A 25,262-nucleotide genomic window follows, 5' to 3' on the forward strand; every position below is an offset into this window, starting at 1 on the left:
TAAAAATCTTTTCACATGATATAATTCTAAGTCTTTTCTACTTTTGTTTCATTTTGGGATTTTTTTTTGTGATACTAGAGATCTAACTACTACCAAGCTCATTCTTTTCTAGTTTTTATATTGATTATTTTATTTTTTGCTTCATTTGATAACTCCAAAAAACCCTGAACAATTATGAATATTACTATGTTTTAATGGAAACATTAAAATGGAGCATTACTACTTTAATAGGAAGAGTTTTAGCATTTTATTACTTTAGAATGATGCTTGTATGAGTTTGGGAATAGATAAGACATTAACATGGCTTTTTGTTTGTTTGTTAGGGGTGCTTTCAACACTGAGCTACATCACCAACCCTTTTGTAAAATTATTTTTTATTTTGAGACGGTCTTGCTAAGTTGCTTAGGGCCTCACTAAATTGCTGAGACTGGCCTCACTCTTGAGATTTGCCTCAGCCTCTTGAGTTGCTGGGATTATAGGCCTGTGCCACCAGACCCAGGACTAGGCTGTACCACGTTTAAACAGTGCCTTTCACTTAAGAATTTTAATCAGGAGTATTTGCTTAACTCTATTACTGTCTGTTTTGGAATCTATTGATATGATTGTGGATATTACTTTAATGTATTGAATTATGTTGGATTTGTTAATAATGAAATATCTTTGCTTTATGAGAATATACCTTACTTTCAACATAGGGTATTATTCTTTTGAAATACTGCTTTTTCCATCTGATAATGCTTTATTAAGAAGTTTACAGCAGTCACAAGCCTGCAATCCCAGTGGCATGGGTCGTGAGTTAAGAGCCAGCCTCCATAACTTAGTGAGGCCCTAAACAACTTAGCAAGATCCTGTCTCTAAATAAATATTAAAAAGGGCTGAGGTATGTGGTTCAGTGGTTAAGCACCCCTAGGTTCAACTTCCGGTACCAAAAAAATAGTTTACAATCATATATTTTTCTTTTTCCTTTTCCTTTTTTTTTTTTTTGTGCCAGGGATTGAGACCAGGGATACTTTACCACTGAGATACATTCCCAACTCCCCTTTTTTCCCTAAATTTAGATACAGGGTCTCACTGAGTTGCTTAGGGCCTCTCGAAGTTGCTGAAGCTGGATTTGAACTCCTGATCCTCCTGACTCAGCTCCTGAACCACTGGGATTATAGGCAGGTGCCACCACACCCAGCTATTTTTATTTCCTTATTTTTGTTACTATCAGATTTTGTATTAGGTTGTGTTGACTTAGTAAAATAGATTGATACAAAGTTTATCCTTTTAAATTGTATGGAATAGTTTAAGTACCATGGTGTTTCCTGTTTTTTTTTTTTTTTTTTAACAACTATAGAGAAACTCAGTAGAAGCTATGTTCTCATTTTTAAAAAAGACCCTGAATTAAGATATGCACTCACTACATACGTTTAAAGAGGTCTTTCAAGTTCAGTCAAAAGTGAAAAAGAGTAAAATTAAGGCTAAACTTTCTCATTTAGGAACTAGAATAAATCCTTTTTTTAGACTTTTAAACAATACTCTCCAACTGACTAAGATGACATTTGGTACCTAAATAAAGAAGCTGCTTAAAGCCAGGCAAGGTGGTGCATGCTTATAAATCCAGTAACTTTGGAGGCTGACACAGGAGGACCACAAGGTTGAGGCCAGCCTCAGCAATTTAGCAAGACACTGTCTCAAAATAAATAAATAGGACTAGGACTGGGGATGTAGCTCAGTGGTAAAGTGCCCTTAGGTTCAATCACCAGTACCAGAGAGAGAGAGAGAGAGAGAGAGGAGAATAAGAAGAAGGAGGAGGGGGAGGAGGAGGAGGAGGAAGAGGAGGAAGAGGAGGAGGAAGAGGAGGAGGAGGAGGAGGAGGAGGAGGAGGAGGAGGAGGCGGTGGCAGAGGGAAAAGAAAGAAAGTTGCTTAGTGGAGACAAGAAAAAACTAGAGGTAAAATTGGGTGAGTTGGTTTATACATTCTAAGAGCAAATGAAATAATGCACATGTATTTAGGTCCTAAATTACTTTAAAATGACCTAAAAAGATATTTCCCTTATCCAATAGGCAGGTGTGATAATGCACACCTGCAGTTCCAGCTACTGGGGAGACTGAGGCGGAGGATCACTTGAGTTTACAAGTTTGAGCCCAGGCTGGGTTGAGACAGCCTGGGTAACAATGTCATACCCTATTAAAAAAAAAAAAAAAAAAAAAAAAAAAAAAAAAAAAAAGATTTCTTAATCCAGAATTTATATAGATGAGCAGAGGCAATGTGTTCACAAAACTTTGTAAGAATTGCTCACATTTTCATATTTTTCTATTTATAATTTTTATTTTTAGAAGATTCTAACATTTAGGTCTTTTGGTGTGGCTAGGTCAAAACAAGTAACCAATACTAATAATAACCATAGAATTCTAAATTTAGTTCTGACAAAGACCTGATTTTAAAAATACAACTTTTAATTACTCTTATGAGGAAACTTGAAACAAAGTGAATGCATTCTGCAAAGAACTCCCAGTTTCTCTGTATTTCGAAGGCAGCCACTAATGCATTAACAGATCAGGTCAGCTGAAAGTTGTGAATTAGAGAAGTAAATCTTTTAAGTACAAAATTGACAGACATGTGGAATATACACATTAGGATCTGCCTCAATGGCAAATAACTTATTAATACCCTAATCAGTAATCTTATTTTCACTGTGTCAAATTCTTACATATAGTTCGTGATTTCACCACTCTGTAGCAGCAATAAAGTGTTAAAAGGCCCATCAGTATGATGACACACATTCCAGTGGTAAATCCAGCCTGGAATATAGAACAACATATATCATCATGTAAGAATAAATTCATATATAATTATAGTATGTGACCGTAAACAATCATAGAAACCTGATAATCAAAAACTATTTAACCATCAGTTTAATGAATTATATGTCATTTTATTATAAGACAACAGAGAGAGACAACATTTTCAGACACAAAGTATGCTAAAAAATTATATTACCTGTTTTATGCCCCAAGGAATACTTAGTATAGATGTTCCCATCATGGTATTCCAAATCATAAAACTGAAAACACAGAATAGCAGCCATAAAAAGACGGAGTTAAACTCTTCAAACATTTTCATTAAGGAAAAAATTAAAATAATCAGTAAATTGTATTCCTATACAGTTCAAGTCATGCTCCAAAAATTAATTTTACTCACATTGTTACTAAACTGGTATTTTTACCATATCCTTCAGTGCAACTTTCAAGTTTATAAGCAGAACCCAATGGACTGTATACATAGCATTCCTCAGGAGCTGGAACTACATGGTCTGGAGCAATCTGGTGAAAAAGAAACAGAAATGTCAGAAAAAGTAAATGTGCAAACCAAGATACATTCTATACATCAGAGTACCTAATGGTAGACATGTTTCTAAATACCATGAATAAACAGTATGCATCCCTGATTAGTGAATTAAAATATTCTTTTTCAAATGTAGAAGATCTAAAGGAACATAAATTTATGCAACTGTCAAAAATATTTTTCTCTTTATCCCCATGAGAAAGGAGGAAAAAGAACAAGCAAAGAATGAGATTAAGGAAATCTAAATGGAGTAGACTGGCCTAAAGTGAGGAGAATTTCAAGAACCAAATGGTCACTGAACTCTGAGGAGAGGATAGTTTCAGCAAAGAGACAGGCAGGGATCTCAGAATATAAATAATTGAGGAGTCAATGGAGGTAAAGAAGTAAATAATAAATACAGACTATTAAAAAAATGCTTTATGGGCTGGGGTTGCAGCTCAGTGGTAGAGTGCTTGCCTAGTGTGTGCAGTGGGTTCAATCCTCAGCACCACATATAAATAAAGATTCATGGACAACCAAGAAAAAAAACTTTAAAAAAAGCTTTATAACAGAAGAAAAAGGTGATCTAAAATGGCTTAAAGAAAAGGCAAAACGAGAATTTTTTTTCTTTTTTTTTTGTACTGAGGATTGAACCCAGGGGTGGTTAACCACGGAGCCATACCCCCAACCCCTTTTTATATTTTATTTAGAGACAGGGTCTTACTGAGTTGAAAAGTGCGTCGCTAAATTGCTGAGGCTGGTTTTTAACTCATGATCTTCCTGCCTCAGCCTCTCAAATCACTGGGATTACAGGTGTGAACCACCTATGCTGGTACCACTTGGACCAACACAAAACAAGGATTTTAAAGGAAGAGTTTTAAGTATGTAACAAAAGGAAAGGAGCCAATGGAGACTGAAGATATAACAGAAACATTTCTTATACATATAGCTCCCAAATTATTGTCTTCATTTCTTCCTAATTCTATTTTAGAGAGAAAAGAATACTGCGCTTCCTGATGGAATTCTGCCCATCTCCCTAAGAATAGTTCTTTAAGAATAGGCAGTCCTAGGTTGGACGCAGTGCGGCACATCTGTAATTCCAGCCACTCAGTAGCTGAAGCAAGACAATCACAAGTTCAAAGCCAGCCTCAGCAACTTAGTGAGACCTTGTCTCAAAGAACAAAAAAACAAACCAAAAAAAGGGCTGTGGAATGTGGCTCAGTGGTTCAATCCCTGGGACCAAAAAAAGAGGCAGTCCTAAAAAGCACAGAACCTGACTGTTTATAAACCAATAGTCTTTTATATTTAGCATCTACTATGAAATTTACAACCCTGTGCTAGGTTTAGCATTCAAGACAATATATATATCGCTTCAAACTTTAAATTCCAGTTGAAGGACACATCAGACAAAAATAGAAGATAACAAAAATCAACTCTATGGTATACTGTACCAAAGAAATAACAAATAACAACAGTAATGGAAACCAGAATAGTTGCAGAAGACTTCATGGAAGAGATGGAGTATCTGGACTCAGTAGGAATAGAGGAGATGGATTATGGATTGGTACAAAATGAAAAAGTGTCATCCTTTTCCTTTTTCCTTCCTTGGTTTTGAGCCCAGGTCCTTGCGCAGGCTAGGCAAGTGTTCTACCACTGAGCTACATACACAGCCCTTTTTAATTTTATTTTGAGACAGGGTCTTGCCTAATTGGCCTGAAATCGGTAATTCTCCTGCCTCAGCCTCTTGAGTAGCTGAGATTACAAGTGTGTGCCACCAAGCCCAGCATTTTCTTCTCTTTTTATGCATATGTGTGGTGGTGTCTTGAAGGCAAAGAATATCTTGAGTGATATGCATGGTGTGGCTATGGAAACAACCATTTCCCAGAGATACAAAGACATATGGAAAAAGGTCTTTTGCCTTCTCTTTACCCACAATCTTCTTGGGTCTGAATCCTGTTGTCCTCGGCCATGAGTAACAATTAAAAAGGAGAGGCCATGTCTGTATTAGGCAGGAGAAAAACCACTATGGCTAGCAAAGTCAATTCAGAATATATGAAAATAAAAAGTTAGGGACAGAATAAGTAAGAAGTGGAAAGTTCTGGCAGTGTTTATATTGACTGTCTAGAGAAAGGAGGCAGAGTCAAACCCATCTCATGTACACCTCATTCCAGGTCCTGTGCCTGGTCTGTACTGTGTGAATGGGGAGACATGGAGAATGGGGGCGGAGGTGAGCGGCAAATTCATAGGAGACACAGAAATGTTGAAGGGTAGACCCCACTCTGGTAGTGGTCTATGGTGGTGCTTTTCAGATTAAATATTACTATGAATCACACAGGGAACTTCTTAATATGTAGATTTGCTTCCGTAGGTCTGAAGTGAGGCCTAAAATTATCCATTTTTTTCCTAAGCCCTCAGTAATGCTGATAATGCCAATCTGTGCAGGCTACACTTTTATTAGGCCAGTATCCAGGAGATATTGGAAGATAATGATTTTCTTCCCTTCCCTATTTTAGAAAAAAATGTTAAAGTAAATGGGAAAATTTTCATAAACCCAAACTCTTAACTCTATAACTGACATTGGTGGTTTCATACTGTTATTCCCTTGTGGGGGGAATGTTTGGGATTCTTCTGAAGGTGAATGTGGATACATAAACACATTCATTAAAAATGGTTATATGACATTGTTTATTGTATATTTGTAGATTACTGTTTATATACTTTGATCTACTAGAGTCATCTCGGTGTCAGTTAACAAAAGGGATTCAACTTGGTGCACAATACAGACTTAATTTCCAAACAAACCATGTATGTACACTCAGGTCTAGACTCCCAGCTAGTATTTCTGAAATTTGCTTCCAAGAGTATAGCACCCAGAAGGTGTGAATTAGACCATTAGATACAGGATTACATGTACTTCTCAAAGGGCTTAGATAATTCTTTTATGGAACTAAGACGTTATCATCACTACTGATGTAAAGTCCTGTGGAGGGTATAAAGTTCCCCAAATTTGAGAAATAAATTATCCTACCTAGAACATTTTGGAAGTTTTTACTTTGGCCACACGAAAGGAGAATTAATGCTACATCACATAGCTACTGCAAAGATTGAATGAGATATATATGTTCAAGTAATGTCCAGTCCTTGGCCCTTGGTAAAAATCTTGTATGTGGTTCTTTTTTTCCTTTTTATTACTAATATCTATTTTAAGAATCATATTTTCTCCTAGAAAATTCCCACTTTTTTAAGTTTTCAAGTTTCTGAATATTTTGCACGTGACCATTTTGATAAGGAACCAAATTACTTACATATTTTTCATTCTACAATGATAAAACAAACAAAAAAGATCAAGGGTAATCAAACTATGGCAAATCTAGCCTTCACTTGATTACTTAAAGCCCTTTCCATAAGAATGTTTCTTCTGTTTTTAATGGCTATTGACAAAACAGAGAAAGTGAGATGGTATGCAGTCTACAAAACCTAAAATTCTGTAGTATCTGGTTGTTTAACTCTTGTTTTTGATCTATAAAAGGATAATGCTAAATAGGAAAATATTACATATATGGATGAACACATTACAGTTTCTCACTCCTCCAGAAAAATTTCTGAAAATATTTTTCCTTTGTAACTTCCAAGTTAAAAACTAATGAGTATCTTTTTGTTCACGTTTTAAATCAATGATCTAAGCTGCCACTTCAAAAGTAATTTATCTTCCTCAGAGATCTTGGGAATGGGGATAAGCAGAATTTAATCCAAAAAAACTCTCCAGGCTGTTGTCAACACAAGAGAGTTTCAAATCTCTCTCTGCCAGGCTAGATAAGAATAAACTACACAGAGATGTAGATCATGTATTAATTACTATCTTTGACTTCACATAATGCTGTCCTTGGAATACAGCCAGCAAAAAGTTCAACCACTGGGAGTTGCCCTGGTTTATGTTGTTCACTGTTCATTTCAATTTAACTTCAGGCAATTAGTAAGGCTTTGCCTCTTACCAGTGCCTTGTCTGCAGGAGTGGTGAGCCGGCTGTAGTAATGAATCCTCTTGTTCATAGCAGAGGCATGGTCACTAACCCTCTGAATGACATCATTCACGCTGACGATGTTTGTGGGCTCTATATAGAAAGGCCTAAAGAAGGGAATATATACTTGACAAAAAACGTTCAGGCAGAAATTCTGGAAGTCAGCCATTGAAGAAAATAACTTCTTGTCCTCCATTAGAAATGGGATGCACAAAGGCAAGGCAGTTACTCCTCACTTTTGGTGGGAAAAGAAAATGTCACAAAAGAAGTATTATCCTATCCACAGAATAAAGTTTTTGTCTCATACTATTTTTACTTTAAACATACTTTTTAATCTTAAGGAATTTTCCAATAGAGGAGCATAACAGGAAGACCTTAAATCAGTTATTAAAAAGAAATACAGCAATGAAAAAAAAAAAAAAAAAAAAGGAATTACAGCAGTTGTTAGTTTCCAACAATGAAACTTAGAAACAGCTTTAACTAGTCTCTTAAAAAGTTTCTGGCACCCAATCAGAGAAATTACAGATAAAAATGTCCTACTGAAAAGTTCCTACTCTTTCTTTATAAGACAAGGTTATTTCCTAAAATAAAATTCTTATTTCTCAATTCATGTACCAAGGACTAGTGATCTCAATCATTTCCTTGTGAGACTTACCCAAAGTAGTATGAAATGGAACATCAGGACACTAAAGATATTTTGCCTCATTCTAGTCTTATTGAATTTTGGTCATATACTCTATTATGCTATTATTTATATATATATCCTTCCCATTACGATGCCCTAATCAACTGCAGATTCTGGTTTTCAATCATTATTTTCAATCATCAACCCCTTCAGTTTCTTTCTGAAATTCCCTCCACTCCTTTCTTTTCACCTTTCCTTTCTTCTTCTTCCTTTTCTTCTTTCTTTCTTTTTTTTCCCTTCCTTTTCTTCCCTTCCCTTCTTTCTTTCTCTCTTTTTCTTCCCTACCTCCTTTCTGCAGTACTGGGAATTGAACCCAGGGCCTAGTACAAGCTAGGCAAGTACTCTATCACTGAGCTACATCTCCAGCTATTTTGAGAAAGGGTCTTGCCAAGTTGCCCAGGTTGTCCCAGAACTTGTGATCTTCCTGCCTCAGCCTTCAGAGTAGCTGGGATTACAGGTATGTGCTACCACACCTAGACTCTCATTTACTTTCTAAACATACCACCCAAATGGAAAGACCAGACAGAGTTGCACAAAATAACTGCATTTCTCTGCTAATTCTCAGACCTCTACAAGTCACAAATAACCCTGTACCCAAACTATAATTTGCCATTTCACATTATATACAGATCAAAATAAATATGGCAAAAAAGAAACCAGGAGATCTATCATTGGTTTCATATAACTCTACACATATGGTTCTGAAAGAAGCTTAAAATATATTGAAGTATAGTAATAATTTGGGGAGACATTGTTAATTGCATTTTGAGGTAAGTACTTGAAAAGTCAAATAACTTGAAATTTAATTTCAGCTATTTTCCCAGCTAACTTTATGTGATATTTGTGAATTTGCTAGCATAGATGTTGAACTTACTCTTGTCTAATTAGCATACAGAATCTTGGAATCTTTTATTATTTACTCTCCAACACAGCATCTAAATATTGTGGGTACTATCTAGGTCAATTCAACAAATATGTAAGTAAAGTACTTAATAGAGCAAATATATGGGTATAGAGATACACACACAGCAAGCATATTACTGCTGAATGCATTAAATGGAATCAATAAATTTTAAGGGGATATAATAAAAAGAATGGTTCAGAGGCTACTTATTTGGTAGCCTAACAACTACCAACCCTCCTCTCTCTACTGTGACATTCAGTAAAAAGCAATATAAAATATTGTTATCTGGAAAAGGGTTTTACCATACCTGGAGTGACAATCTGTAGGGCATTCCCATCTTATTTGCAAGAATGGTGCCACAAGAATGCCAATATTCAAGGCTGGGATTGTGGCTCAGTGGTAGGGCACTCACGTAGCATGTGTGAGGGCACTGGGTTTGATCCTTAGCACCACATAAAAATACATAAATAAAAGTATTGTGTCCATCTACAACTAAAAAAAAATTTTTTTTAAAAAGAATGCCAATATTCAGAGACTGAAACTAACCATGGGTTTCTAAAAAATTAATAAGTACAATACTGATAGAAAGAGGTGCAGATGTTCTACTTATAGCTTTTGACTCTGAAAATGTAATGATATTAACATCAACCACTATGTGGATTTAAAGGCCTGCTGAAAAGCAGTTCAGGAAGTGCTAAACTTCTTGGCTCCCAGCCTCTTACAGAAGTGTTAACTGTACCAGCTCAGTTGGCGTGGGTACTATGAGAGCAGAATGACTCTGAAAGTTTTTCTTTTCCAACTGTTTTCATCGAGATGCTGAGTGCCTGTTCAAACAAATATTTTGGAATACAGATTCTCTTTAAAAATATACAACTCAGCATAATTTAACTGAATTAACAGAAACATAGGCTTAAAGTTTCATTTGGGAGAGTGAAATACATTTTTAAAGTGAACTTTACTTGGATCTTAAAACATTCTAAAAATTAAAAATACTACATAGAGGGTAATGTTCAGAATAAAACTTTTGAATCTTGTGCTTTTTTTCTTTTGACTATAGTTTCACATGATTGCTTCCTATCAATGTTACTTCCCATTTTATGTAGCTCAGCTGCGCCACACTGAAAATAAAGAAGTTATATCTGTCTCACCTTGTAAATATTTATGGTCATGCCACAGGAAAAAATGCTTTTAATATTAAGTAAAATTTATAAAATATTTCAAAATGTGACTCAAACCCCATGTGTTCATTTAAAACATTTATAAACAGAGAAACCTTATTTCTACTAACACCTTTCCTGAGTTCCACTCCTTAAATTCCTTAAAATTTTTTGGCTTTTAAATCTGTCTCCACCCTTGTACCAACCAGTTATGCTTCTTTTAAGTTTAATAACAATTCCATGACTCTTAAGAAGGTTAATTCCAACATGGAGACCTTGACTTAAAACTGTCCATTTATTCACATCCCTGACAGGTTGGGATAATTTGTTAAAAAACGGAAAGGGAATCAGGTGTTCCAAAAAAGCTCATGCAAATAAACATTCAAAATAATGACCCTACTGTACTTGCTTCTACCTGCTTGGTATTTAATGTCTGCTGTGCAGTTTTTCACCAAGCTCACAGAAAAGAAGTTAATAAAGTTATTGTCCCTAGCCATTCCTTATTGTTACTAGAAAAATATTGTTAATCTCGGTTTTGTTGACATGTTTCCAACTTCCTCTGATACCTATTAAAATCTCTTTTGAAAACCCTGTTCTATGGTCAAAAAACATATAAAAAACGATCAACTTCTCTAGCAATTAGAGAAATGCAAATTAAAACTACACTGAGATTTCATATCACGCCAGCCAGAATAGCAATTATCTTTTTTTTTTTTTGGTATCTCGGATTGAACTCAGGGGCACTTGATCACTGAGCCACATCCCCAGCACTATTTTATATTTTACTTATAGACAGGGTCTCACTGAGTTGCTTAGCGCCTCCCTTTTGCTGAGGCTGGCTTTGAACTCACGGTCCTCCTGCCTCAGCCTCCCGAGTTGCTGAAATTACAGGTGTGTGCCACCACACCTGGCAATTATCAAGAATACAAGTAACAATAAAAGTTGGCAAGAATGTAGGGGAAAGGGTTCACTCACACATTGCTGGTAGGACTGCAAATTAGTGCAACCATTCTGGAAAGCAGTATGGAGATTCCGCAAAAAACTAGGAACAGAACCACCACTAGAATTTGACCCACTTATACCACTCCTTGGTATATGTTTGTAAGATTTAAAATGAGCATACTACAGTGATGCAGCCACATCAATGTTTATAGCAGCTCAATTCACAATAGCTAAGCTATGGAAACAAGCTAGGTGCCCTTCAACAGATGAATGGATAAAGAAAATATGGCGAGGGTTTCAAGATGGCGGACTAGAGGGCGGCTGCATTTCACGTTGCTCCAGGACGCAGGATTCAAAAGAGGAGATAGTGAGAGACTTGGGACCAACTCAAAGCCGCCGGGTGAGTCTCTCCCGTTGGGGAGGCGTCCTGAATGGGGCGGCAGCCCCGGAACGCAGGGAAATTTGTGAAGTAGAGTCGCCCGGCGAGACGCCCCCCAACCCCCGGTGGAGCGGTAAACACGGACAACTGGGATCATCATAGAGGAGGCGGCTCAGCACAGTGCTTGGACTCGGAGCAACCACTGGGGCTCCGGGCAGCTGCCTGAGGAGGAGCTGCGTGGCAACCTGTTTGGACTCAGAACGACCGCTTCTGAACACCGGGGGGCTGCCTGGAGGAAGAGGAGAAGCGGGGCGGGTCGCTTGGTCTAAGGAGTGACTGCATCAGAGCCACAGGCGGTTGCCAGAGGAGGAGGCGAGTGGTGAGTTGTTTAGACTCAAAGCGACTGCTCCTGAACACCGGTGGCCTGCCTGGAGGAGGAATGTGGTGGGTCCCTTGGTCTCCGAGCCACCACTCCTGAACACCTGGGGGGCTACCCTGAGGAGGAGGAGGAGGAGGAACAGGGCGGGTCACTTGGACTTGGAGTGACTGCCTAGGGCTACGGGCGGTTGGCAGGAGGAGGAGACGCGAAGTGAGTTGCTTGGACTCCTAGTGACTGCGTCGGAACACCAGGCGGCTGTCCGGGGGAAGAGGTGTGTGGCGGGTCTCTGGGTATCGGAGCTATTGTACGGGGCTCCAGGTGGCAGCTCAGAGGAGGGGCCGCATAGCCAGGCGATTAGGTGCAGAGCAGGGTCCTAGGACCTAGGCGGCTTCTTGCTGGAAGAGTCGCACAGAGACACGCCTAGGGGCGGAGCGAAGTTTCCAGGACTGCGGGCAGATTCTCTGAGGAGAGGCAGCCTAAGGAGACTCGTCTGCGAAGGGTGAGGCTCCCAGGCCCAGGAGGTAGGTCTGGGCCCCTGGGAACGTTGCAGAGGAAGACAGCCCAGCCCAGGCGGTAGTTGTAGATTGAGGGGAACCTCTAGGAGGGGAACTGATCAGCGAGACCTCCCCACCGAGTGAATCTTCCCTGCCGGGTGAGGTTTTCCCACAAGGACAGTAAAACCAGAGACACAAGCACAAACAGGACTTGCCTCAGCCCGCAGCCTAGTTCCCCGTTGGATGACCATTGGTCAACAAGTAGAGGCACCTCTGCCCACTAGCAGGGAATATACACCACCTGAGGGTCACCAACCCTAGAGAGGCAGCTTCCTTGTGGAGCACTGCATTATCAACTTCCTCCAAGACTTCAGGCTACTGAAGGATAAGAGGGGATATACTAGCAATCTTCAGGGACATTATAAGTCAATAGAGGAAATCTGCAATATCTTAATGACCCACTGATTCCTGAACAATATGAGAAAACAAGGGAAGAAAATGCCCCAAACCAATCTAGATGTTACATCAATAAAATCCAACGACAGCATGGCAGAAGAAATGACAGAAAGGGAGTTCAGAATGTACATAATTAAAATGATCAAGGAAACAAATAATGAGATGAAAGAGCAAATGCAGGCATTGAATGATCGCACCAATCGACAGTTATAAGAGCAAATACAGGAAGCAAAAGATCATTTCAATAAAGAGTTAGAGATATTGAAAAAAAACCAAACAGAAATCCTTGAAATGAAGGAAACAATAAACCAAATTAAGAACTCCATAGAAAGCATAACCAATAGGATAGAACACCTGGAAGACAAAACCTCAAATATTGAAGACAAAATATTTAACATTGAAAACAAAGTTGAACAAACAGAGAAGATGGTAAGAAATCATGAACAGAATCTCCAAGTACTATGGGATATCATGAAAAGGCCAAATTTGAGAATTATTGGGATTGAGGAAGGCTTAGAGAAACAAACCAAAGGAATGAACAATCTATTCAATGAAATAATATCAGAAGATTTCCCAAAACTGAAGAATGAAATGGAAAATCAAGTTCAAGAGGCTTATAGGACGCCAAATACACAAAATTACAACAGACCTACACCAAGGCACATTATAATGAAAATACCTAACATACAAAATAAAGACAGAATTTTAAACGCTGTGAGAGAAAAGAACCAAATTACATTCAGGGGGAAACCAATACGGATATCAGCAGATTTTTCAATCCAGACCCTAAAAGCTAGAAGGGCCTGGAACAACATATTCCAAGCTCTGAAAGAAAATGGATGCCAACCAAGAATCTTATACCCAGCAAAACTTACCTTCAAATTTGTCGATGAAATAAAATCCTTCCATGATAAACAAAAGCTAAAAGAATTTACAAAAAGAAAGCCAGCATTACAGAACATTCTCAGCAAAATATTCCATGAGGAAGAGATAAAAAACAAAGAAGCATATCAGCAAAGGGAGAAATTATCCTAAAGGAACTGTCAAATAAAGGAGGAACCAAGTTGTGTAAAAAAAATAAATAAATAAATAAAATTTTAAAAATAAACCAAATGACTGGGAATACAAATCATATCTCAATAATAACCCTGAATGTTAATGGCCTGAATTCATCAATCAAAAGACATAGACTGGCAGATTGGATTAAAAAGAAAGATCCAACAATATGTTGCTTGCAAGAGACTCACCTCATAGAAAGAGATACCCATAGACTAAAGGTGAAAGGATGGGGAAAAACATACCATGCACATGGACTCAGCAAAAAAGCTGGAGTATCCATCCTCATTTCAGATAATGTGGACTTCAAGCCAAAGTTAGTCAGAAGGGATAAAGAAGGACATTTCATACTGCTTAAGGGAAGCATAAATCAGCAAGATATAACAATCATAAACATCTATGCCTCAAACAGTGGCTTATCCATGTATGTCAAACAAATCCTTCTCAATTTTAGAAACCAAATAGACCATAACACAATAATACTAGGTGATTTTAACACGCCTCTCTCACCACTGGACAGATCTTCCAAACAAAAATTGAACAAAGAAACCATAGATCTCAATAACACAATCAATAATTTAGACTTAGCAGACATTTATAGAATATACCATCCAACCAAGAGCGAATACACTTTCTTCTCAGCAGCACGTGGATCCTTCTCTAAAATAGACCATATATTATGCCACAAAGCTAATGTTAGCAAATACAAGAAGATAGAGACACTACCTTGTATTCTATCAGATCATAATGGATTGAAGTTAGAAATAAATGAAAGAGTAAAAAAAACAGAAACTACTCCAACACCTGGAGACTAAACAATATGCTATTATATGATGAATGGATAACAGAAGATATTAGGAAGGAAATTAAAAAATTCTTAGAGGTAAATGAGAACAAAGAAACATCATATCAAAACCTCTGGGACACTATGAAAGCAGTACTTAGAGGAAAATTTATTTCATGGAGCGCATTTAATAAAAGAAGTAAAACTCAACAAATAAACGACCTAAAACTACAGCTCAAAGCCCTAGAAAAAGAAGAACAGACCAACACCAAAAGTAGTAGAAGACAGGAAATAGTTAAACTCAGAGCTGAAATCAACGAAATTGAAACAAAAGAAACAATACAAAAAATTGACAAAATAAATAGTTGGTTCTTTGAAAAAATAAACAAAATTGATAAACCTTTAGCCACACTAACAAAGAGAAGACGAGAGAAAACCCAAATCACTAAAATTCAGAATGAACAAGGAAATATCACAACAGACACGACTGAAATACAAAACATAATTAGAAGCTATTTTGAAAATCTATACTCCAACAAAATAGAAAATTTCAAAGACATCAACAGGTTTCTAGAGACATATGAATTGCCTAAACTGAACGAGGAGGACATACACAATTTAAATAGACCAATTTCAAGTAATGAAATAGAAGAAGTCATCAAAAGCCTACCAACAAAGAAAAGTCCAGGACCAGATGGGTTCTCAGCCGAGTTCTACAAAACCTTTAAAGAAGAGCTCATTCCAATACTTCTCAAAGTATTCCACAAAATAGAAGAGGAGGGAACCCTCCCAAACTCATTCTATGAAGCCAATAGCACCCTGATACCTAACCTAAACCAGACAGAGACACATCGAGGAAAGAAAATTTCAGACCAATATCCTTAATGAACATCGACGCAAAAATTCTCAACAAAATTTTAGCAAATCGCATACAAAAACATATTAAAAAGATAGTGCACCATGATCAAGTGGGTTTCATCCCAGGGATGCAAGGTTGGTTCAACATCAGGAAATCAATAAATGTCATTCACCATATCAATAGACTTAAAGTCAAGAATCACATGATTATTTCAATAGATGCAGAAAAAGCACTTGATAAAATACAGCACCCCTTCATGCTCAAAACACTAGAAAAAAAAAGGGATAGTGGGAACATTCCTTGACATTGTAAAGGCCATCTATGCTAAGCCCATGGCTAATATCATTCTAAATGGTGAAAAACTGAAAGCATTCCCTCTAAAAACTGGAACAAGGCAGGGATGCCCTCTTTCACCACTTCTATTCAATATCGTCCTTGAAACTCTAGCCAGAGCAATTAGACAGACCAAAGAAATTAAAGGGATATGAATAGGAAAAGAAGAACTCAAACTATCCCTATTTGCTGATGATATGATGGTATACTTAGAGGAACCAGGAAATTCCACCAGAAAACTTTTAGATCTCATTAGTGAATTCAGTAAAGTAGCGGGATATAAGATCAATGCACATAAATCTAAGGCATTTTTATACATAAGTGATGAATCTTCAGAAAGAGAAATTAGGAAAACTACCCCATTCACAATAGCTTCGAAAAAAATAAAATACTTGGGAATCAATCTCACAAAAGAGGTGAAAGACCTCTACAGTGAGAACTACAGAACACTAAAGAAAGAAATTCAAGAAAACCTTAGAAGATGGAAAGATCTCCCATGTTCTTGGATAGGAAGAATTAATATTGTCAAAATGGCCATACTACCAAAAGTGCTATACAGATTCAATGCAATTCCAATTAAAATCCCAATGATGTACCTTATAGAAATAGAGCAAGCAATTATGAAATTCATCTGGAAGAATAAAAAACCCAGAATAGCTAAAGCAATCTTCAGTAGAAAGAGTGAAGCAGGGGGTATCGCAATACCAGATCTTCAACTCTACTACAAAGCAATAGTAACAAAAATGGCATGGTATTGGTACCAAAATAGAAAGGTGGATCAATGGTACAGAATAGAGGACACGGACACAAACCCAAAGAAATACAATTTTCTCATACTAGACAAAGGGGCCAAAAATATGCAATGGAGAAAAGATAGCCTCTTCAACAAATGGTGCTGGGAGAATTGGAAATCCATATGCAACAGAATGAAACTAAACCCATATCTCTCACCATGCATGAAACTAAATTCAAAATGGATTAAGGATCTCGGAATCAGACCAGAGACCTTGCATCTTATAGAAGAAAAAGCAGGTCCAGAGCTTCAACATGTCGGCTTAGGACCAGACTTCCTCAACAGGACTCCCATAGCACAAGAAATAAAAGCAAGAATTAATAACTGGGATAGATTCAAACTAAAAAGCTTTCTCTCAGCAAAGGAAACTATCAGCAATGCGAAGAAAGAGCCTACAGAGTGGGAGAAAATCTTTGCCAATCATACTTCAGATAGAGCACTGATCTCCAGAATCTATAAAGAACTCAAAAAACTCTACACCAAGAATGCAAATAATCCAATTGACAAATGGGCTAAGGAAATGAACAGACACTTCACAGAAGAAGATCTACAAGCAATCAACAAACATATGGAAAAATGTTCAACATCTCTAGTAATAAGAGAAATGCAAATCAAAACCACCCTAAGATTCCATCTCACCCCAATTAGAATGGCGATTATCAAGAATACAAGCAACAACAGGTGTTGGCGAGGATGTGGGGAGAAAGGTACACTCATACATTGCTGGTGGGATTGCAAACTAGTGCAGCCACTCTGGAAAGCAGTGTGGAGACTCCTTAGAAAACTTGGAATGGAACCACCATTTGACCCAGCTATCCCACTCCTTGGCCTATACCCAAAGGACTTAAAATCAGCATATTACAGAGATACAGCCACATCAATGTTCATAGCTGCTCAGTTCACAATAGCCAGATTGTGGAACCAACCTAGATGTCCTTCAATTGATGAATGGATAAAGAAACTGTGGTATATATATACAATGTAATATTACTCAGCCATAAAGAATGATAAAATTATGGCATTTGCAGGCAAATGGATGAAACTGGAGAACATCATGCTAAGTGAGATAAGCCAATCTCAAAAACCAAAGGACGAATGATATCGCTAATAAGTGGATGATGACACACAATGGGGGGTGGGAGGGGTTAGTGGTGGTTAGAGTTAGGGTTAGGGAGGGGGGCAAGAATGGAGGAAGGAAGGACTGTATAGAGGGAAAAGAGGGGTGGGAGGGGTGGTGGGGAAGGGAAAAAAATCACAGAATGAATCAAACAACATTACCCTATGTAAATGTATTATTACACAAATGGTATGCCTTTACCTCATGTACAAACAGAGAAACAACATGTATCCCATTTGTTTACCATAAAAAAAAAGAAAATATGGTGATAAAGAAAATATGGTGTATATTCACAGTGGAATATTATTCAGTCATTAAGAAGAATGACTATGACATTTGCCAGTAAATGAAAGAATCTGGAGACTATCATGATAAATGAAAAAAGCCAACTCCCAAAAATCAAAGGTCAAATGGTTTCTTTGATTTGTGGACGCTAATGGTAAGCAAGGGGGCGGGGATAATAGAAGTTCAGTGGATTAGACAAAAGGGAATGAAGGGAAGGGAAGGGGAATAGGAATAGGTAAGATGGGAATGAATTTGACATAACTTTCCTATTATGTATGTGAATACACAACAGTGAATCTCAACATTATATCCACAAGACTGGTATCCTAATTAGAATAATATATACTTGATGTATGTATAATATGTCAAAATACACTCTACTGTCATGTGTATCTAAAAAGAACAAATAAAAATAGATAAATAAATAATAAGAACTGTAAGCTGCAGGGAAATAAGTGGTGAGAGATATGGTAAATGTGAGTTGGCATATGGAGGAGTTCACATGCCAACAAAGGACTTAATCTTAAACAGAAGACCCCTCAGTCTCAGTTTTTTTTGCTGATGACTTTCCAAATCCACAACCTTTAAATGTCGGGGTACCCCATATTTCAATCCATAAACATTTTTTTCTATTCTCACTCTCTTGGTGGATTCATGTAGTCACACATAAATCCATGTATATGTTAATGATACTTGAACTGTATTTCCAGACTGAATGCCTAGTCCGTAAAGCAAACTGCTCCCTGCCAAGCCTCCCTTATCCCATTCTCTTGGACTTCACTGTCTACCATACCAGCCTCTTCGCCCATCCTGAAATACTACAAGTATATGACTTCAGGACCTTCATTATTAGTCTTAGGTAAAATCAAAGGCTATCTAGATATTTGCACAGCTTGCTTCCTTACTTCTTTGAGCTCACTCCTCAACTGCCCTTTCTCAATGAGCATTCGACTACCTTAATCACGATATCTGAAATTTCAACACCTCTTCTCTATCCTTGCTATTTCCTATCCACCAGCTCTGCTTTATATTTTCTCCTTAGTATCTATACTGTCTAACATAATATATGCCTAATTATTTATTTTTGGTGACTTCTGGTATAAGTTCCATGACCAAGCTTTTTGTCAATTTGATCAGTCCCATATTCCCAGTGCCTAGTACAGTACCTGGCAAATCATAGAAGCTCAATAAAATCTGATGAATGGATAAAGTATAAACCTGTAATACTCTAAGGAAAAATGAATTATTTTGAAATAACTTTAGATTGACACACAGAAGTTAGAAAGAGGAGATAGAGTTGTGAGTTCTCATATGCCCCTCACGTAGGTTGCCCTTCTGGTAACATCTTATATAATCATCAAAACTTGTATTACTTTTATAGTCAGAAAAGAAGTCAATAAAAATTATGGGAATAATTCAACTTTTATGTAAGTTTAAATTTTTTTTTTAATAAAAATTGGGGGGAGAAATGATGGAAGAAGTAATCAAAGGATCAAATGCAGCCAAAATGAGAAGAAGCAAGCTGTAAGAAAATTAGTTTAGTAGATATCCCCAAGCCATTTTATCCACAGGAAACATCTCAAACAACCAACAACAGAATGTATAAATAACTACAGATACTCAAAAATAACAAATAGAAATGAAAGAGCCAGTTACATACAACTTGCCCAAAGATTGCAATGTTGAAAAAAAATCAAAAAAGAATACACTGAGTATGATCCCATCTATATGAGGTGCAAAACCAGGCACAACTAAATTCAGTATTTAGGAATATACAGAAAATGAAACTATTATAAACATAAGGAAATGATCATACAAGTCAGGATAGAGGTCACCTTTAAGGAGGAAGAGGGATATCTTTGGGAAAGAATTTGTGGGGCACTTCTGGGGTACTGTTATTTCTTGACCTTCGTGTAGGTTAAATGGCATAGGCTTTGTAATTTCTTAAATTGCATATATATAATATACTTTTCCATATATATCAAATGAAACAAAAACTTTAAAAATAGATAACGAAGTTAATTCATTCTTTTAAAAATTAGTAAGGGGATTAAAAGAGACCAAAAATCTTTTTTACTATCCAGAAATTCATTAGTATTTTGTGGCAAAGTACCTTAAATTGCTTTCAAACTTAAATATGAGTTATATAGTTTTCTTTTACAAAAAGACAATTGCTCTAAATTGGCTGAGCTCTTCTATAATGACATATGGTTACCAAGAGTATGCTGGTAAGTACATGGCAGATATTATAAGCAAAACATACCCAAACCAAATAACCCCACATTCTTAATCTTTCTCTCTTCAAAGTAAAAATGATATTTTAATAGTAACTGAGAAAGTAGCTGCCTTTTAAAAAAATTAATGTTATACAAAGAACATTGTGATAATGGATATTGAAAATGTTTCCATTGTTACATTATACTGTTGCTGGAAATGATGTCTGTCACCAATAAAAACTCTTATCTAAAATGAGTATGCATGGATTCAAAACTTTCTAAACTTAAAAACTTTCCAAAGAAGAATTTAAATGATCTTTGAATCTGTTATCAAATATAACAAAAAAATCAAAGGAATAAAGGAGTAATAAAGGAAATGAAACTACTAGTATCTAGGTATTTATTTTGTGCAATGCATGTATTAATACAAATATTTTAATTAAGTGTTGAGCTTAGGTGTAATGGCGTACACCTGTAATTCCAGCAACTCAGGAAGGCTTAGGCAAGAGGATCATAAGTTCAAGACCAGTCTCTGCAATTTAGCTAGTTCCTGTCTCAAAATAAAATATTAAAAATGGCAGGGGGTGGGCTGGGGCAGAGCACGTGTGAGGCACTGGGTTTGACCCTTAGCACCACATAAAAATAAACAAATATAATAAAGGTATTCTGTCCATCTACAACTACAAAAAAAAAATTTTTTTTTTTTTTTTTTTAAATAGCAGAGCATATAGCTCAGTGGTAGAGCACCCTGGGTTCAATCCCTAGTACCAAATACATACCATATACATACATGCATTCACAAAAGTGTTCTGAAGTATAAAATGTTTAAAAATCAGTAAACTAAATATTCAAAATATTTCAAATGTGGAAACATTGGAAAGCATCAAATAAAACATTAATTTATAAAAACAAACACTAAACAGTTTTTATTCTAATGTATTTTGAGATATAGCCAATGCTTCTTTCACTTTTGTATCTTTCTATCCCATGTGACTTCCAAACTGACATCATGAAGGAATAGACTCAGAAGGGCTTTAGGACTTCCTGAAATGTTCAGTCCCCCTCCAGTGGAGCTTTCAGACCAGTGAGGCAGCTCTTCCACTTTGTCCAGAAAGCACTGAGTTGCAGTAGTTTCAACTTCTCTACCAGTTAACTTGAAAACGGCGATTCTCTCCATTAATCCCCTCTCATTTCTCCAGCAGAGAGATCTGCCACCTTTTGAGGATTCTCTCGAAATCAAAGTTTTTTTTTGTTTGTTTGTTTTGTTTTTCCTTTTCTTTCTTGTGTGTGTGTCTGCAGGGGAGGTAGTTGCTGAACTTGGGCAATAAAATAGATTAAGGAGGTGCTGGGAATGAAGGGAAAGGCAGAGAAATGGAAAAGTATTATATAATATAAAGCTGCTCTCCGCCCTTTACACTGCAGTCATTTTCCCGCCTCCCAACTTCTTGTCAGTCTGTGAACATCCTAGCTAGCTATTGGCTCATCAGTTAGCTTGCAAGTATCCTTCTCCGTTATTGGTCCCGTTAACCCGTGGAATTGGACTGCTTAAGGAGAGCTCCCCACCATTTTCTCTCTCTCTTCTCCTCACATTCATTCTTTCTCTCTCCTCCTGGTTTTTCACTCTCTCTCTTGCACATGCTCTCTCTCTTTTCCTCTCACTTTCTCTCTTACCCTGTAGGGAGACACTTTGTCTATTTGCTTAATAAACCCTCTTATGTGAGTTCCTGTGTCCTGAGTGGTTTCTGGGTTCTTACAAAAAGAGGAGGAGAGACTGGGGGACTGGAAAGAAAGACAAGAAAGGTGAACAAACCTAATGGTTGTTTCCAAATTAACAGTATCAAATCAACAAAAACACTAGTAATTTGAGGTTGAGAAAGAACATGGAATATCAGAATATATAAACTAGAACTGCAATTACTACATGTAAAAAAAAATTTACCAGGCAAATTTCAACAAAATCTTCCATAAATAATTGTTGGATAAGACTGAAATAAACATCAAATTGTTCTAAATTACGGTGTGACAAAATATAAAATTGAAAAAAAGCATATTGAATTATTATTGGTAATATAAAGTGAAAAAAATTTTACTGCACTGTTAAATACTTATTGAAACTGTGATTATTATGTATGTTTGATAGGAAACAAAATATGTACATGATTTGCAAATAAATGTGTATACACATACACAGTCTCATTTTTTAGACTGTTATTGTCATTTTTAACTGAGAAAAGTATATTATGAAAAGTTTGAGAAAAAATCAAATTTCATAAACATCTGGTTGAAGGTTATGAGTTCCCTATTTTAGAATTTTATATTATTTAGCTGTAAGTAAACATCTTCAAAAACATGAACAAAGAAGACCTGAAAATTCTCAGGTACTTATATCTTGAGTAAACATAGATTCCTTTAAGACTGAATTCTGAAATTCTTTTCAATGCAATTCATGCTTTCAAATTTTGTTTTTTTAAAAATTCCATAAATTATTCTTTTAATTCTCTTGTGCTAAAGACAAATAATCCCTTCTTTTATGGACAAGAAAATGATCAGTAAAAGAAATGCAAGGTTTCAGTTTTTCTGTTTTCTTTTTTAGTATCAACAATGGATAAGGATTAAAGAATTATATAAATACCAGGACCATTTCGATTAAGTTAAGATGCTAGATGAACTTACAAGTAAATACCAACAAACAGTTCTTCTGTTTTTCTCTATGTTAATATAAACAGTAACACAACCACTCCATTTCATTTTCCGTTCAGAAAGAACAATTCCAAAGAGGACATGATGAGTGACACTCCACAAAAGATTTGGAATGTGGGACATTTCCCAAGAGGGCACAGTCCTCCAAGTAGCTCCTTCTTGATACACTTTCTGAGAATGCCAAAATAAATAATAAATTGTCTCAGTTTACTTAAGAACAAAACTTAAGAAGAGTAGTATTAACAATATTCTGAAATGAAGAACTTGTTTTAATTATAAACAAAGGGATAGGCTCAGCCAGTGATGCCATGCCAATTACTATCCTCCCTCTTACATAATCTACCAAAAGAATTTCTCAAAAAGATAAAATTTCCAGTTTCATAACTATGCCCCATGGAAAAAAGAAAAGTGAGGAATAAGAAAAATGATAGGCTAGCATTTTAACAAAAATTTCCTTCCCTTAGAAACTAGAAAGATAGAAAAAGGTAAAAAATTACATAAATATTATATGTAGAGAGAAAAATCTTTTTAATAAATTTATCGGATTGTTCAAATAAGCACTAAACTTGCTTTTCGTCTTGTCTTATTGTTTTTTATTTTATTTTATTTGGACATGAGGTCTTGTTATGTCGCCTAAGCTGTCCTCAAACTCTGGGGCTCAAGCAATTCTTGAGTAGGTGGGACTCTTGAGTAAGGGCCACCATGCCCAGCCTGTTTTTGTCATCTTAATTATCTAGAAATTGAAAACAAACAAAAAGAAACTCGCATCTAATCTTTAAACAGATCACCAAAGGGAAAAAAAAAACTCTCGTCTCATAAAATGCTATAGTTTGAATGTGTCTTCTTCAAAATTCAGGCATTGCCAATGTGACAGTAAGAGGTGGGGCCCATAAGAGGTGAACGGGCCATGAGGGCACCTCCCTCATTAATATCAAGGAATTTTTAATAGAGGCTTCACATAGCATTTGATTAGCTTGTTCTTCAGTTTTTCTGAAAAATGCAGCAAGAGGCCCCTCAACCAGATCAAAAGCTGGTACCTTGATCTCAAACCTCCCAGCCTCTAGAAGTGTGAAAAAAACATTTCTGTTCTTTATAAACTACTTAGTCTCAGGTGTTCTTCTACAGTGGCACAAAACAGACTAAGACTCTTAAGAAAGGGATTCTACATGCCATGCCTTCATCATGGCTCTTAAGAAAGGCAGGCAGATTAAGAGAACTTCTGCTTTACTATTGGAAAGACACTAGAAACAAATGGTCTACACAACCTGGCCATTCAGGTGAGGAAGGATGTGAAGGGTTATGGAAAATAATATTCCTACAAGACAGCTCCCCAAGAAAAATGGAGGGACAGCGTGGTTCCGGAGGAGGGAGGGGAAATTGGCCAAACATTAAACCTCTCCCAGTGCTCCCTTTCCTGATAACAATGGGCCCTAAAGGAAAGGGGTGAATACCGACCTTGACCTTCCTCCATGGCAAATTAATCCTAAATGCACAGCAAATAACAATGGGCAAGATTTGAGTACTCATCCCTCTGGGTCTGGTTTTAACCTGTACAACTAGCCCCTGCTGGTCAAAACTGTACTGTGCAGGGCTTCTAATGATTACATCATCCTCATTGTACCCTATAAAACCAAAATCCCCTCTGTAACTGATGGCCATTTTCACATCTGGAAAATGTGCCCCAATGGTGCCTGAATCCACAAAGAAATATATTCCGTTGAGGTCTGCTTCCTGTCCTTTTATACTTACAGCATGTATTTTCAACGCAGAGAGAAAATATTATAGTAGCCTGACCAGAATCCACTGCTAGCTGCATGGCATGTTATTGAGCAGACCAGACCCAGAAAGACTACAGACTACAGACCAGTTAAGGCAAGAGTCCAAGGTGAATCCTACCCTGCCAATTGGCTTCTATCGACTAACTTTTACATACTGGAAAATTTTTTAAGCAAAATACAAGAAATATTTTAGGAAAAAAAGAAAATACACAGTGCTAGAAAGGGGATATTGAAATAGGAACTTTTACAAGTGGCTGGTAGGAGTATAAATCAGTACAATCTTTCTAGAAGGCAATATGGCTCTGTGTATCAAGAACCTTAATAGTTGTTTATATGCTTTAATAATTGAGATCAAAATATGGCATTAAAATTATGTAAAAACTACTAATCACAGCATTAAGACTAATCAAAGTTAGAAGTAGTTTAATATTCAAACATCTTGTTAAGTGGGACATAGTGGTACACATCTGCAATTCCAGGTTTGAGGCCAGCCTGGACAATTTAAGCAAGACCTTCTCTCAAAAATATTAAAAAGGAGTGGGGATGCAGCTCAGTGGTAGAGCACCCCTGGATTCAATCCCAGTACTGCAAAACATACAAGCAAAGAAACCAACAAT

General features: G+C 36.7%; 1 protein-coding gene and 1 pseudogene across 10 annotated transcripts in view; one reads left to right on the top strand and one right to left on the bottom strand.

Moving 5' to 3' along the window:
• Slc38a9 (solute carrier family 38 member 9) overlaps window positions 1–25,262 on the bottom strand; it is a 109,765-nt gene that overhangs the window by 54,223 nt on the left and 30,280 nt on the right. For 9 of the 10 annotated variants that reach the window (XR_007109081.1, XR_007109082.1, XR_007109080.1 and 6 more), the window contains exons 3-6: window positions 7,303–7,435; window positions 3,188–3,309; window positions 2,987–3,050; window positions 2,697–2,787 (exon numbers count right to left, since the gene is read on the bottom strand). Coding sequence is in view for 7 of the 10 variants with exons in the window: in XM_047555434.1 (XP_047411390.1) it covers window positions 2,697–2,787; window positions 2,987–3,050; window positions 3,188–3,309; window positions 7,303–7,435 (410 nt within the window). In the remaining 3 variants the exon portion in view is untranslated. The remainder of the gene's footprint in view (window positions 1–2,696; window positions 2,788–2,986; window positions 3,051–3,187; window positions 3,310–7,302; window positions 7,436–25,262) is intronic. The other variant, XM_047555440.1, reaches the window with a different exon arrangement.
• LOC124987752 (uncharacterized) lies at window positions 5,403–5,522 on the top strand (annotated as a pseudogene).

This window comes from Sciurus carolinensis, chromosome 6, assembly GCF_902686445.1.
Source record: "Sciurus carolinensis chromosome 6, mSciCar1.2, whole genome shotgun sequence".
Lineage (NCBI taxonomy): Eukaryota > Metazoa > Chordata > Mammalia > Rodentia > Sciuridae > Sciurus > Sciurus carolinensis.